General features: G+C 49.2%; 1 protein-coding gene and 1 long non-coding RNA gene across 3 annotated transcripts; one reads left to right on the forward strand and one right to left on the reverse strand.

Moving 5' to 3' along the window:
* The first annotated feature begins 16 nt into the window (after positions 1-16).
* On the forward strand, positions 17-11,285 carry NXT1 (nuclear transport factor 2 like export factor 1). Of its 2 annotated transcripts, none has more exons than XM_003829377.7 (2): positions 17-7,578; positions 10,495-11,285. In XM_003829377.7, the coding sequence occupies exon 2, from the start codon at positions 10,556-10,558 to the stop codon at positions 10,976-10,978; it is 423 nt and encodes a 140-aa protein (XP_003829425.2). In that variant the 5' UTR covers positions 17-7,578; positions 10,495-10,555; the 3' UTR covers positions 10,979-11,285. The 2 variants fall into 2 exon arrangements, with proteins under 2 accessions (XP_003829425.2, XP_034803105.1); XM_034947214.2 differs by having other exon boundaries at positions 7,567-8,025.
* Positions 11,286-13,097: 1,812 nt separating this feature from the next.
* On the reverse strand, positions 13,098-14,862 carry LOC100977540 (uncharacterized). Its single transcript, XR_608985.4, has 3 exons — positions 14,460-14,862; positions 13,555-13,641; positions 13,098-13,473 (listed from the first exon to the last, which is right to left on the reverse strand). It is a non-coding gene; the product is annotated as an uncharacterized LOC100977540 (long non-coding RNA).
* Between the last annotated feature and the right edge of the window lie 1,157 nt (positions 14,863-16,019).

A 16,019-nucleotide genomic window follows, 5' to 3' on the forward strand; every position in this document is an offset into this window, starting at 1 on the left:
ATTTATTTTAGAAATGGGGTTTCTGTTGTCCAGGCTGCAGTGCAGTGGCATAATCATCGCTCACTGCAGCCTTGAACTCCTGAGCTCTAGAGATCCTCCTACATTATCTTCCCAAATAGCTAGTACTACAGGTGTGACCCACCACAGCTAGCAAGTTTTTTTTTTTTATTTTTTGTAGAGGCTAGGTCTCATGATGTTGCCCAGGCTAGTGTGGAACTCCTGGCCCCAAGCAATCCTCCTGCGTCAGCCTCTCAAAGCACTGGGACTACAGGCATGAGCCACCACACCTGGCCAGTACTTTATTTTTCATGGCTGAATAATATTCCATTGTATGGGTATACCACATTTTGTTTATTCATTCATCCATTGGACATTTGGATTGTTTTTAATTTTTGGCTATTATGAACAATCATGAACAAATACTCACTTGAGCACCTATTTTCAATTCTTTTGGGTATTTACCTAGAAGTAGAATTGCTAGGTCATATGGCAGTTCTATGCTGAATTTTTTTGGACTCATTGTACAGTTTTTTACAGTGACTGAACCATTTTACATTCCCACCAGCGATGCACAAGGGTTCCAATTTCCCCACATTCTCACCAACATTTGTTATTTTCTATTTTTTGATTCTAGGCATCCTAAGATTGCAGAATGGCACCTCATTGGGGTTTTGATTTGCATGTCCAGAGAAGGGCATTCCTGGTAAACAAAGCAGCACAGGCCATTTTACAAGGCCATCATTCCCTAAGAGCCTAGTGTTTATAAGTGTCATGCCCTCAGCTCGAAGCTCAGCTCGAGAGCAGGGATCATACATCTTACCTTTCCTTTGTGTCATCAGCTTTGAGCACCCATGGCTTAATGAGGTTCACAGCCCCTTTCCACTCAGATCTACAGTTGGCCTACATGGTTGGGTCAATAGGAATAGCCACCTCCAAGGCTATGCCCAAGGTCACCACGGGGTTGCTTGTGAAGTACACTGAATATGCCGGGTCCTCCAGAAGCTGCTTGTGGAGCCACTTAAAACGCCTGCTATGATTGACACCTTCAGTGCCTGTCTGAGTCCTGGTACTTCCCTTTTCAGGGGGCTCTAGCTGATTTCCAAATGCCTAAGGGCTTTTTTTCCAGGCCGGTGGAAGAAAAGCTTCTCTGTCCCTCTTGCCAGACAAGAAAACGACACCTCCCCAGCAGCCCTCAACTCTCAGGAGTTGTGTGTAAATTCCACAGTTCCCACACGCTCCTGGCCCTCCAGGGGGAATAATTCTGAAGCATGTGTTCTATGCTGTTCTATGAGGAGCTGCACAGCGTGATGAGGATCCAGTCACCCACAGTGGTAGCAGCCTGGGTAATCTACTCCTCACCCATCCCAATTCCCTACACCCCTTTGCCTAGCAAACCAATGACTTGCACCAAAATACTTGCTTCGGATCAGCTTCTTGGGGAATCCAAACTAAGACATGTACCATGTGCTAGGCACTTCCTACACAGTAATTTATAAAACTGGCTTAGAAGCAGAGAAATAACAGTGTCCCTGAGAGTTAAAAGTCAATAAGACTTGGAACATACCTATGCAATGTCACCTTTAAGAGAAAAGAGATTCCCAGCCCATGAGGTGAACAAATTAAAATATCCACCACCAGAATGTGGAAACGCCCAAAAAAAGGGGTAGGGTCATTCACAGGGGCAAATGTGGGCAGAGCTGGTGAGAAGGGAATGTGGTCACCAGACTCACTGTGGGGTATCTGGTCTCCCTGGTGACCATGTTCCTTCCTGAGAACATAGATCCTTCAGGCCCTGTCAACTTGTGCCCTTGGCCACTGGGATCATGCCATCTACTGTGTTTCCTTGTTCTGACCCATGCTCTTATAGCCACCTGCACCTGCTCACATAGAGAGCACATGAACACATGCTGCTTAGTCCCTGGGAAGTTGGTTCTGGCTGTAGATGAACCAACCAACACCTGCTCTGGAGTGCAGCCTTGTGAGCTTCTTCCTGTGACTGGTCCTAGCCAATGGACCCATTTTCAGAAATCAGGACAAAGCCAGCCTCAGGACTGTGGTGAGTTCGTTGAGGTGGCATCACTACGTAAGGCCTTGAGGGGCCTTCTTTTCTTTTCTTTTTTTTTTTTTTTGAGATGGAGTCTCGTCACCCAGGCTGGAGTGCAATGGCATGGTCTCAGCTCACTGCAACCTCCGCCTCCCGGGTTCAAGCAATTCTCCTGCCTCAGCCTCCTGAGCAGCTGGGATTACAGGTACCTGCCACCACTCACGGCTAATTTTTGTATGTTTAGTAGAGACAAGGTTTCACCATGTTGGCCAGGCTGGTCTCAAACTCCTGACCTCATGATGTGCCCACCTCGGCCTCCCAAAGTGCTGGGATTACAGGCATGAGCCATCGCACCCAGCCAAGGGGCCCTATTTTCAAGGTTCCATTAGCAGCAAGTGGCAAACCCAGGTCAGACATAAATTAAAAAGGAGTTATTGCCAGCACTAGGCTATTCCCTGGAACCTTGGGGCAGGACCACAGCAAGGACTTGGAGAAGGAAAGTAATGAGTAAGAACTCTGTCTTGCTGCATAGCAGACCACTACAAAACTTAGTGGGTTAGCATGACAACAATCATTTATTTTGCCCACAAATCTGCAGTTTGGGTGGGGCAAGGCAGGGTAGGCTCATTTCTCTTCAAGCCTTGCCAACCTAGGACCACGGTGGTTCACACAAGCCACACAACTGGCTACTGGGCACGCGTTGCTGTGGGGTGGCTCAGCTGGAGTTGGGCTTTGCTTGCAGCACAGCACTGGGCTCCAGGCACATGTATAGCTAGAGAGCAGCACCGGCTGTATCTCCTTTTACAGGCCAACCTTGGCAGACATGTAACACCATTTAGCCTGAGCTCACACAGTCACAAAGGCCTGCCTGATCAAGGGAAGGACTCAACACCATCTCCTGACCGCGGGTGGCAAGGTAAGGTTCCAGATGAGGACATGGGACCAGAAATTTATTTTGTGTCCATTTTCAGAAAATGTAATCCATCATAGTAAGGAATCAAGGCAACCATTCTCCATAGCTCGTGTGTACACATGTGTACATGTAAGTGTGCATGTGTACATGTAAGTGTGCATATGTGAGTGTCCATGTGTGCATGTGTGTGTGCATACATGTCTTGCTCCAGTTCTCTCCTCTGGTCACATGACCTTGACCTCTGCTTCATCCTCTGTCTGTGCTCATGGCCTCAGTTATTCCTGCCTTCTCAGAATCCCCCCTCCTTCCTTTGGGAACAGCTCCTCCACATTACTTCTTTTGAGAAACTTCCTCCCCAGGTGTTTTTGGCAGGACTGTCCCTCAGGCCACCCATCCCTCCTGGGCAGCAGAGGGGTGGCACATGACTGAAGTTGGGCCAATCCAACTCTCTCCTGAGAATCTGACTTTAGTGGAGAATCCCAGGTTCTAGACACTGGTCACAGCTCTGTCAGTCCAACTCAGCCCCTGAGGCATCCATTGCCCAGTTCTTGTTCCCAGACTAAAAGAGCCACCTTACCAGTGCCTTCTGTAGACTCTGCAAGCATCCTGCAGTCTTCCATTAAATACTGATAAATATGTGTATTTAGTTCCAATTCCACATAGAGGCTTTGCAGCCGTCTGACCTCTCCCACAATTCCAGATGGCTGGTGGCTGAGCTGGGAAGAGGGCTGAGATTCAAACCAGAAATGATCCCTACAACCTTCTCAGACAAACGGCATCATTGCAGGCTGGACAAATTCTCCAGATGGTGCCTCCTTTATACACTGCCATTTAATGTCTACAGTGCTGACACCCCCATTTTACAGAGGCAGTAACTGAAGTACAGAGAAGGCAGAGCTCAGATTTCACAAAACTCTGTCTAACCCCATAGGGTTTGCTCCTTCGGTAAACCTCAGAATCTCCTCAAAAGTCAGGTCCCCAACTGCCCTCCTGGAAAAGCAGCCCCAGCTCACTCTGAACTGGCAGTGGCTCAGATGATCCTGCTAAGGCTGAGAGACGGAAAAGAAAGTGTTTTTGGTGGCAGTACATTAGAGTCACAACTGCTTTGCTGTCACCGTAGATTGACTGGCTCCAAGTCATGCAGCCTCTCATGGCAAACAAATGCTGTTAAGACCCTGCGCCAGAGAACAACATTGACAATGAGGGAAAAGATCAATCCTCTGTTTACAGACTTAAAGATCCTTAAGTCAAGCCTGTCATCAGAGCTGCCAAGGACTCTGCCTGTGTGACCAGATGTGCCCTTCCTCCCTGGACGGACTCCACGCTGCACATGGGACCACTGGGCTCATCTTCAGAAGGGCCCATGCAATTTGGTGACAAATCCCACCAATTTGTCAATACACTTCTTCCAAGTTTAAAAGCCAGTCATTGGAGGGATTGTTGGCAAATAAGGAAGTTGCTATAGATGCAAAATGTCAAAGCATGATTCTGCTTTCCCAACGCTTTCTGGATGCTACTTCATGCTCGGCCCCATATGAAGCACTTAGCATGCATTGTTTCGTTCGCTCTTCACGTCAGCCCGAGGAGATGGATATGACCATTGTCCCTATTCTACAGAGGAGGCAGCTGAGCCTCAAAGAGGCTAACTCACTTGCCATAGCCACCCTGCTAATGCTTAAGCCACACTAGTCAGGTTGCAAATAACTTTATGCTTATGCCCAATTTTAAATAGTACAAAAGATAAAAGGATTTCCTGGCTCTTGAAACTGAAAAGTCCAAACTTGAGGGATGATTTGACTCCCAACATAGTCGTCAAGAGCCTGATTTCTTCCCAGCTTTCCTGTCTGCCTCATCAAGGGTCTACCACTCAGGGCAGCAAGATGGCTGCAACAGTGCTATCCACACACTGTGAGTCCAGAAGGGAAGGGAGAAAAATCTCCTTCCCCAGAATCCTTCAGCAAACACCTCCAGGCTCAGTGGCCCTAACTGGGCCTCCGACCACCCTCAGCTGTGCTCAAGGCATACAGTGCCAGTCGTGTGTCCTTTGGAACCAGGGATGTCTCTGACCTCCCCAAACTCCAGGATCATAGTGAGGGAGGAGACCACCCCTCATATTGTCTTATGCCCAATTTCTGCCTCCAAAGAAAAAAGTAGTAAAAACTAAAAGGCAGAAATGAAATCCACAAGCAGACAGCCCAGCGCCACACTCTGGGCCTGGTAAAGATTGACTCCTGACCTAATTGGTTGTTTGCATAAAAAAGGCACTGTGAAGATCCCTGTCCTGTCCTGTTCCGTTCTAATTACCTGTGCATGCAGCCCCAGTCACGTACCCACTGCTTGCTCAATTGATCATGACCCTCTCACGTGGACCCCCTTAGAGTTGTGAGCCCTTAAAAGGGACAGGAATTGCTCACTTGGGGAGTTCGGTTGTTGGAGACGTGAGTCTTGCTGAAGCTCCCTGGCCGAATAAAGCCCTTCCTTCTTTAACTTGGTTTCTGAGGGGTTTTGTCTGCGGCTTGTCCTGCTACAAATAGGGGGAATAAAAGCCAGGGTTGCTTCCAAAGAGAGCAGGGAGTGAGTGTTGAGGACAGATCATCACAACTGTGCAGTTGAGGAGCATGATTTGAACCCAGGCTTGTCTGTTCATTCAAACAGTATTTATTGAGCCCTTGCTTTGGGTCAGGCACAATTTTATATGCTGGAGACACAAACCTAAAAGGACCCTAACCTAAAAGGCAGACCCCACAAACCTAAAAGGCAGAACAGCTGCCTTTCAAAGCTAAAGTCTCGCATTTTTAAAAGGCCTTGGAGCTGCATTAATGTTCTTCTAACCAGCTTTTCTAGGTATGAATCGACCCTGTGACACCAGGATGGTTCTTTGTCAGCCTCCTTGTCTATAAAATCAGAAATAATGGTACCTCCCCCAATAAGTTATGTGAAACAAATTAAAGGGGCTTATTATACAGGAAACAAAAGCAGCACAACATCCAAACTACTGAGCGTGCAGTAAATCAACGCATTCCCACTTCCATTCCATCCACGCTGATTTAGATCAATCCAAGTATCACTGCCTTGGGGTTCAAAAGGCCATGTTAGTTCATAAAGCCCCGAAAATGCTCTTTCACACTCTCTGCTCAGCCTCCAACGTGTCTTTTTAATAATCCAAACTTTCCACCTACTTAACTGAAGTGTGTGGGGGGAGAGGGTGCGGGGGGGGAAGGGGTAGCCTATACTAAATAGCCCAACTGTTTTCCACTTGTCCTGAAATCTGAGACCAAGATTCTCTTAGGAATGCAAGCAAAGGGAGCCGACGGGACGCCAAGAAAGCACAGGTTAAACTACCTCACTTCATCTAGCCCCATTTCTCTCCTGGCTTTTCAATTAATTATTCAGCCTCAGACCAGCAGATGGAGCTGAAAATGTTGTCTAAAGAAATGAGGTTTTTCTTTTAATTTACAAGCTATAGTTTCTCATGCCTCCACACTGAATGGTTACATCCTGTTGAGCCTGTTCGTAAAGTTCAGTAAAAATCCAGTTCTCATTCCAGAACAGCTGAATCGTAGCTAGGGACGCGGAAGAACAGAGTCCCAACCCCAGCCGGGCCCGGGTTTCCCGGAGTCCCTCAAGCCTCAGGGCAGTGGGGAGCCGCCGTCACGCCCCCGCCTCCCCCACGTCCCACCCTCGCCCCAGTCTCCTCCCACTTTTAGCTACTTTTCCCATCTGACTAAAACTGGCTTCCTCTGTGTCCACCAAGATGTCGCCTCTAAGTGGCCTAACTCCTAAAGAGCGCGATCGGCTCAAGCACTCCGCCACGCGGTTTCCACGGGGCGCGGCCGGCGTTGCCCTCGCCGTGGCCTCAAGCATTGCGGCGCCCCACATGTTGCCAGACGGAAGGCCTCGGCGGGGTCAGGCAGCTGCTGCTGGCCGTGACTACATCACTGGTGACGTTTCACGAGACTTTTAACTGAAATCACTCCAATACAGGCGCATGCGGGACGAGGGGAAAGCATCTCACCCGACCCCACACACCTTCCCCTCCCTCTCCAGCCTAGCGGCCTCCGCGCAGCGGAAAAAAAAAGCAGACGCTACTCCCCGCTCTAGGTGCGGGACCTAAGAGGTTTGGCCCAATCAGGCATCCCACCTAACCAGACGGGCCGGAGTCTGTGGCCCGGTTGGACCAACGAAAACTCTAGGGCTGATTTGCCGGGATTTCTGGGAAAGTGACACTCCCGGAAGCTACCGCCTCTTATAAGCCACACATCGGCGGAGTTAGCCTTCCGGCCCGCAGTCCTACTGGCTGACTTCGCTGCCCGTCACGGGAATGCGGGAGAGGGCGGTGCCGGGGCGCTCGCGTCTGCGCGGAGACCGGCTGGCCGCGCGCGGGAAGCCGCGGAACTGCGCCGGAAAGTCCCCCGGTTCTGGGGCCCCGGTGACCCAGAGTAAGCCTCCAAGAAGGAGGAGGAGGGGAGAAAGGCGGCTCTTCCCGTGCCCCTACCAGAGGCTTCGGTGGGCCCACCTTGTGACCTCCGCGGCCGGCCCCTCAGTGGAACTGCGGCCCACGCGGGGGGCGTCCCGACCGTGGGGGCCGCGGCCCGCGCTGACCCTGGACGTCGCCGCGCAGGTACGTTGCCGTCCCCCGGCGGTCTGACCCCCGAGACAGCCCCTAGTGCATACCCCACGCCCTCCTCCATTGTCGAGAATGAGACACGGCTGTGCCTTTGTCCACGTGGTAGAGTTGCCGCCGCGGTGAGGCTCTCGCCTGTGCAAAAAGCGTGGCAGCGAATTCTCATCAACGAGGGGAGGCGCGTCCCCTCACAGCGCAGCTCTCGGGTCTGAGGAGGGCCGGGCAGGGCGTGCGTCTGTCTAGGTTTGAATTAAAGGCGACTCACAGGAAATAAGGCCATGCCACTGTGGTAGCTTTTCCCGTCCATCTCCGGACACTCGACGGTGTGGGTCGTGCGAGGAGGCGGCAGTCTTCACAGCCTCTTACTCTAGTCCTCACGGTCAGGTTCTTTTTCCGATTTGACACAGACAGCGGGACTGACGACCTCATAGGTAGCTGAAAACCGTAAGTGGAGATGGTCCTTCTATGGGGTGTGGGGGCGTGGCCAGTTGTTAGATTGTGTTTGGAAAGACAGCCAGGGGCGGAGAAGAGGGGCATTTCTGAGATTATGGGGGGACTGGTGCCATGGAGGGAGGAGGAGTGAGGTGGAGATCGGGAAATCCAGCCAAAGAGAAATGGGGTCCCTGGGAGAAAATTCCCACTCTAGCAGTCCTGGAGTTGTGCTCATGGAGACTTGCTTACGCTAGTACAAGGACAGCGTTGTATTGACAAAATTTCAGCCCTCAGTCTAGTCTTGTAAACGATAGATCAGGAGTGTACTTAACCGTCGTTACCTTGATCCAGCCCTAGGTTTCCCTTTTCTCATTTGTAAAATTGTTAAAGTAATACCTTTTTCATCCATTTGTGGTAACAGTTAAATGAGGTAATTTGTGTGAAGCCCTTAGCAAACACAGCGCTTCTTATTCGTAGGTTCCGCGTGGGGTGGATTCAACCAACCTCAAATCAAAAATATTTTTCAGAAAAAGAAAAATGGGTTTGTACTGAACATGTAGAGGCTTTTTTTTTCTTGTCATTATTTCCTAAACTATACAGTATAACAACTATTTACATCCCATCTACATTGTATTAGGTATTATAAGTTACCTACAGATGATGAAGGTATATAGGAGGATGCTGCGCATAGGTTATATCAAACAGTACACCATTTTATCAGGGACTTGAGCATCTGCAGATGTTGGTATCCTCGGGGGTCCTGAATCCAGTTCCTCACAGATACCGAGGGACCACTGTACTCAGTCCAGAGTACAGTTGAGGCTTAACTATGAGGTCTGTGGAGGGCGTGGAAAGACCCACGTCTGAAATTGGCTCTTAACTGCTCATTTTTAGGACAGCTTCCCTCCCAGCCAGCCCTTTACCAGAGGCAATGCACCACCTTTGCAGCCGTTATAAGTACCTGGCTCTTTCCAGCCCTATGTGGAATGTTTTATTTATTTCATAAGCTAATCATTATAAAAAAAAAAGTCTTTTTTTTAAATGAAAAAAAACTGTTCACTAAGTTTGTAAGTATAAACTATTTTAGTAATGTCTTCTATTTTAGTAATGTCCTCTTTTTTTTAAGTGAAATATTTTAATTATGGAGAAAAGAACATAACAGTTGTACCTGTACCCTGAAAAAAATAAATGTCAATTTTTTAAATGCTTTTGGACTTTTTTATTTGGGGGACAATGTGACATTTCAGCTATAGTTCATATTCTGTGCCCACACACCCAAGAGCTTTGAAATCTAACATGCCTTTCTGTGGAGGCACTGTGACTCCACAGGACTTATCTGGTGGATGTTAGTACCTGTGTAAGCTGGGTGTCCTCCCTTCTAATCCCCACTCACCCAAGAGGTTTGCTGCTTCCAGCTTATCATGGGGATTATGGCTGCCATTTTGGTTCTGTCCTCATGTCATTTGTGTTTCTACCCTCTTGAGAAACCTGCCTTCTCTGCCTTCCCAGTTCCTCCTGAGTGAGCTCATGATAGACTTTCCTAGACTCAGCAGCTGACGAGCATTTCATTGGTTTGGTTGGCCTTTATTGGGCCAGTGACCACTCTTCCCTTCAACATGGTCCACTGTCTTTACCAAGGGGCTGTCATGTCTGTCGCAAGCATTCAGGAAAGAGTGGCCTTCCATACTCAAATGTACTCTGTTTTATAAAATGTGATTTTAAAAATTCGTGGTCCAATCAGGCCTCCTTATCCTCTGGGAATTGATTCCAGCAGCCCCCCTACCCCCACAACAGACCAAATCTGCTGATGCTCCAAGTCCTTGATATAAAATGGCGTTAAGGCCGGGCATGGTGGCTCATGCCTGTAATCCCAGCACTTTGGGGGGCCGAGGCAGGCAGATCACCTGAGGTCAGGAGTTTGAGACCAGACTGGCCAACATGGCGAAACCCTGTCTCTATTAAAAATACAAAAATTAGCCAGGCGTGGTGGCGGGCATCTGTAGTCCCAGCTACTTGGGAGGCTGAGGCAAGAAAATCGCTTGAAGCTGGGAGGCAGGGGTTGCAGTGAGCCGAGATCGCGCCACTGCACTCCAGCCTGGGTGATAGAGTGAGACTGTCACAAAAACAAAATGGCATAGCACAGTCAGCCCAACGTATTTGCAGGTTTCGCCCTGAGGTTGGCTGAATCTGTGGATGCAAAACCCTCAGATATGGAGTGCTGACTATAACTAAATGTTTTTAAACTAAACACTTAAGGTATACTATCTCAGTTTGCCACAGTGGTAATCCCATCTTAACAGTGAGCAAACCGAGTCTTAGTAAAATTAGGCATTTAGGCATTGGGTACTATTTGAGCCTACAGTCATTGTTCTGCAGTCTGTAACTATTTTGCCAATAGTAGAAAAGGAGGAATGTTCCATTGTCAGGGCAGAATGAACTTTGGCATTCACATGGCTTCTCTTCAACCTTATTTCCCTGCAGCCCCTGGTTCCCCAAGGCAGAGGAAATACCCTGGTGGAGCCCTCCTTCCATAGAACCAGAGATGGCATCTGTGGATTTCAAGACCTATGTGGATCAGGCCTGCAGAGCTGCTGAGGAGTTTGTCAATGTCTACTACACCACCATGGATAAGCGGCGGCGTTTGCTGTCCCGCCTGTACATGGGCACAGCCACCCTGGTCTGGAATGGCAATGCTGTTTCAGGACAAGAATCCTTGAGTGAGTTTTTTGAAATGTTGCCTTCCAGCGAGTTCCAAATCAGTGTGGTAGACTGCCAGCCTGTTCATGATGAAGCCACACCGAGTCAGACCACGGTCCTTGTTGTGATCTGTGGATCAGTGAAGTTTGAGGGGAACAAACAACGGGACTTCAACCAGAACTTCATCCTGACCGCCCAGGCCTCACCCAGCAACACAGTGTGGAAGATCGCAAGTGACTGCTTCCGCTTCCAGGACTGGGCCAGCTAGTGGGGGTGGCAGAGGTCTCTTTGCTTCATTCAGCCCTAGCTCTGTAGAGAAATGCAAACCTCGACTCTCAAGGATGTGAGGAACACAAGTTCATTTCTGTTGTTGCGGAGACACTGCAGACTCCACTGTGCTGAGGTTGAACTCTTTTTTGTTGCTCAAGTTCTAGGAGTCCCTTTCCTGAATATATACTTGTTTGTCATAGTTTCCTTTTCAAAGTAGTAAACTTTTCTATTTTTCTACTTGCCCAGTAGAGACTCTGATTCTGGAAATTCTGACAAATAATTTAATAATACACATGTTGCTTCTTTCCCTGTCTGATGTGTTTGACCAGGTTGTGAGGGAGGAGGAGGGCTAAAGGCAGAAAGCATAATAGGAAGCACCCGCACAGGGGTGAGGATCAGGGCTTAGTACCTACCCCAGGCACCAGTGTGCACATAGTTGGCCCACCTGGAGCTGTGATTCACAGCCCCATGCACACTAGAATCCCTTGGGACACTGAAAATTACCTATGCCAAGGCCATACTCCAGACCCAACCATGCTTGAGTGTGTGTGTGTGTGTGTGTGTGTGTGTGTGTGTGGGTGTGGTGGTGGGTAGGGGGGTTGGTTTTGTTTCAGGCTGGAGTGCAGTGGCATAATCTCGGCTCACTGCAACCTCCATCTCCCGGGTTCTAACAATTCTCGTGCCTAAGCCTCCTGAGTAGCTGGGATTGCAGGCACATGCCACCACACCCGGCTAATTGTTTGCCTGAATCTTTGAGGATACAGCTGGGCATGGGCAGTTTCTAAAAGCACCCTAGGTGTCTTTTAGGATACATCACCTTAGGATATAGCAGAATCACCTAACAGATGGCTGGGCCCTACCTTAGCACCTTAGCTGAGAATTAAATGATGAGAACAGATGAAATACTAGAGTTAGCTAATTGCTTATAAATGAAGCCACTATATTAAATTCATTCATAAAGAGAAAGTGAATCAGCACTGATTCTGAGAGGAAGAAGCACTGAAACTGGGATGGAGGACATCAGAACCAGAAGCTGCTGTTACTGATCCTAAAGGCCAAACCCAATTGCATTTCTTCAATGTAAAGAATAGAAAACCCTATAGAAGTTGGACCAATAGATGATGTGTCTGCCATGCTGCAGCTTCCCCAGTTAAGTTGTCTTTGGTAAGAGTGTGCTAGGTTTGAGATAGGGTAGTCAAGATACTGCAATGGGAAATTTTGAGAAGGGTAAGAATCCTGATAAGCACAGTGACACAGGTAGCCGTTTCCTCTTGACACCCCTTCCCTTCTCTATTATCTGAAGCCCAGTGTTTTGAGAGACAAGGGACCCACCTTAAATACTTGACTTTCTCATTCAATTTGTAGCTAGGTCTGACGTGATTAAGTTCTGGCCAATGAAGTAGGACTGAACTTGGGGGAATTTTCCTTCAACAGACCCTTCTTTCTTTCCCACTCTATCCTGCTGCCTGGAAAGGTTATGCTGGCCTGACCACAGGCTCTGGCTCAGTCTTGGCCAAGAGAACAGCTCAGCCATACCCTAGAAGTAGGATAGTGCTGAGCTAAAAGGAGCCTAGGTCCCATGTGGAAACACCAAAATAGCCCCAGCTCACTCAACCAAAGACTTCTTTTTAAATGAGAAATCCCATCTTAAGCCATTATCAATTTGGGGTGTGTGACACTGACACACAGCAGTAATCCTAAGTGAGGAAAAGGATTTGAATGGGGCAGACTGTATTCACTACAGGGCCCAGAAGACGCGGGGACGGCCCCAACTACTGCCCCTCAGGTCCGGGCCAGACCCGCAATGGGCAGGATGGGTAGGGTACAGGGCGTGCGTCCCCACCTACACTAGCCTGGTTGCAGGCGGCCTCCAAGGGCACACCGGGAAGCTCCGCCCTTGCCATGCCCCCACCACCGGGGAAGGCAAGACAAATGTGCGTGGCACCCTCCTCCTTCGGTTCTGGGACACATCTCCACCAAGCGGCCGTTCGGCAGGTAGGGCCAGATGGTCCCGGCTCGTCCCTGCGGGTGGGGTTTCCCACCGGCGGAAAGCGCAAGCCCCTCCCGTTCTGTCCAGCGCGCTGCCCGCTGCCTTAATTATAAGGCAGATGAAGGTGAAGAGTTTACTGGTTTTTATTTTTGCAACTTTTTGTAAATTTTAAATTATTCTAAAAAGTTTAAGAAATGAATTGTGCTGAGGCGTATAATCAGCACGCAGTGCGAGTTCTTATAGTGGCCACGTCCACAAACCTTGTGTTGTGGAAGAACAGAAGGCGTTCTGCTTTCTGTGTTTCACCGTCTCTCTCTCGCTTTAACTTCCAGGTCCCGGAGTAGTGGTGACAGCAAGGTCTGTTGGTTTCTTTGGTTTAGGTTTGATGAAAGGCCACTCCAGTGGGGTAGGAGGTGGGCAGGGAGAACAGGGGCTAGGGTGGGAGGGGCAGGAGTTGGGTCCTGGGGGTGGAGGAGATGAAGGGGAGAGTGGCTTGGAGAAATCTGCAAGAAGAGACATTGGAAGGCCGGGGGAGGTGAAATGGACACTGGGTGAAGCTGAGGAGTCCTAGTGAACCATGTTACCTCTGATCCAGATATTCCCAGAACAACAGGAAATCAAGCTTCTGAATGTGGTCTGTTGCAAGCTTGGAAGGTGCACACCTGTTGCTGCTAATTTGGACAATTTGGGGGAAGAGCAGAGATTTAGATGTTGCTTTGGTCGACCTTAAACACCAGCCCTGTCTCCCCTACCACTTTGCCAAATTAGGGCCCCGTCTCTCTAAAGAGCAAACAGAAAACTGCAGAAAGTTGCTTTGTCCTGTAGACAAAAGGCTGGGACTAGGTAAGAGGAGGGAGCCAGGATGCAAAACTTAAGACCAGCCTGGCCAACAAGGCGAAACCCCGTTTCTACTAAAAATAGAAAAATTAGCTGGGCGTGGTGGCAGGCGCCTGTAATCCCAGCTACTCAGGAAGCTGAGGCAGGAGAATCGCTTGAACCCAGGAGGCGGAGGTTGTAGTCAGCCAAGACCGCGCCACTGCATTCCAGTCTGGGCGACAGAGCGAGACTCCGTAACAAAAAACAAACAAACAAACAAAAAATCTTAAACATCACCAACGAGACTTGTGAGAAATGGTTTAACGTTGTGATACCTTGCCCAATTTTAAGGCAGGTAAAGGCGTGTGTTAAAACTCAACTCTTGAACTGAACCCCAGCTGCCCTTTAGGGCATGCTTAATTTGATGTGGACTGTAACCTCTTTTGCAGCATTGTAGAGATTTGGAATCTGCACATTAGGAAGAGACCCCACGAGGCGGTGGCGTTCTTTCTCGTTCGGAGCTCACACCCCTCCTGGGGAGCCCTCTCCCAACCCGGGCTCCCGGTGAGCGCGGTCGCCGCTCCTCTGAGGGCTGCTCTTCCCTCGCTTCTGAGCCGAGGTCCCCGCGACACGAACGCCACGCCCGAAGCAGCTCTTGCCAGGACGTACTGACCGAGGGTAGGCTGCCCAGCCGGGTGGTAACGTTGAGGAAAGGACAGCAGCTTCGCAAAGGAGCTGGGTAAAACCACAGCCCAGACCCCGCTGGCCACCAGCCCGAGACCAAGACGCAGGCGGTGGCGCCGGTTTCTCACTCAACCGCAGGTTCCAGCATCCCCGATACGGCCGACGTCATTACCCTGCGACCGCTCAGGACACTTCTGAGGACTCTTTTGACAGCTAGTAATCGCGCGGTGGCGCGACCACGTGACTCCGGCGCCCTAGCCCCGCCCTCCGTCTCCAAGGAGCCCTGGAAGGAGCTATACCAGCGGCTCCAGAAGGCGGGGAGAGGCGGGGCCGGACTCCGGGACAGCCAATGGGCGAGGAGTGCCGCCCAGCCTGACCCACCGGCCGCTCCCTCACGAGCCTGTGGGCGTGCGCCGGCTGTGCAGGTGAGGGGCAGCGAGGGCGCCTAGTGGGCAGGGCGCCGGCGTTGCGCGTGCGTCAGTGTTCTTCCTAGTGCAGTTTAGAATTTGATACATTTCTTTCCAGTCTATTTCTATAGATTTGTTTTCAAATCACATCAGACCCTGTGTAAAATAGTGTACCGTCTTTACTCATTATAACATGGCGAGCATTTCCCCAAGCTATTACACATATTTTTAAACATTGTTTTAATGATCGGCATAATAATCCAGTGCTTGGATATATCAAATTCTTCGGCCATCTCCTTATAGGTGAGATTGTTTACAAAGTTTCACTAATGTAAGTGCACTGCAGTGAACGCCCTTACGTAACAATTGTTCACTCCCGTGTACTTTTCTCGTGCAGAGTTCTACAGCATGAAACACTATATTTAACTTTGTCAGGTTGATGTTTATCAGTGGTTTATTATTGTTTTTATAGTATTCCATTGTCAGTGAAGTATGCCATTCACACTGTCAAGTGAATTGTCTATTTGTATTATTTTAAAAAAACAATCACAAACATAAACTTAGAAAGGAGAGCTTTATTTCTTTAAACGGTGATAACCTGCAAGGTGGCCCTTCTGACAGGCTGGGAAGCATAGCTTCTGGCAGAAGCTCAAAAGGCAGGCAGCTGGAGGGAAGGGGGCCTAAGACAGGAATTTAAGCTGAAGGACTTAGCCAAGTACACATATGAACAGGCCACAGGAAGAGCTATGAATATTCATGAAACGGGTCCTGACCCATGCTTACTGGACAAACGTGCATGTTACAGGTGACCTATGTTTACTTTGGGGTGGACTCTTAGCATTTACAGGTATTCATGTATTACATTTAGACCCTATAAGTTGAAAGATCTTTTCAGGACACCGATGCACTTGTGTGCAGCCTCTGTAAACCGCCAGAATCAGCCTCTGTTCGGTTGTTTCCCATCAGGAAAAAGTTACTGCAGTCAGTCTCTGGTCCAATCAAAGCAGTAATTATTTGTGGAAGTGGTGGGGCTGGGGCAGGGGGCGTGTCAGTCAGCATGTGGAGGTGGATGAAAAGCACATTGTTTGAATATTGCTTATCTAGAGGCCAGTGCTTGTTTGGCTGCTAGAGAATAAAAACCT

The sequence above is a fragment of the Pan paniscus genome, chromosome 21 (genome assembly GCF_029289425.2).
Source record: "Pan paniscus chromosome 21, NHGRI_mPanPan1-v2.0_pri, whole genome shotgun sequence".
NCBI lineage: Eukaryota > Metazoa > Chordata > Mammalia > Primates > Hominidae > Pan > Pan paniscus.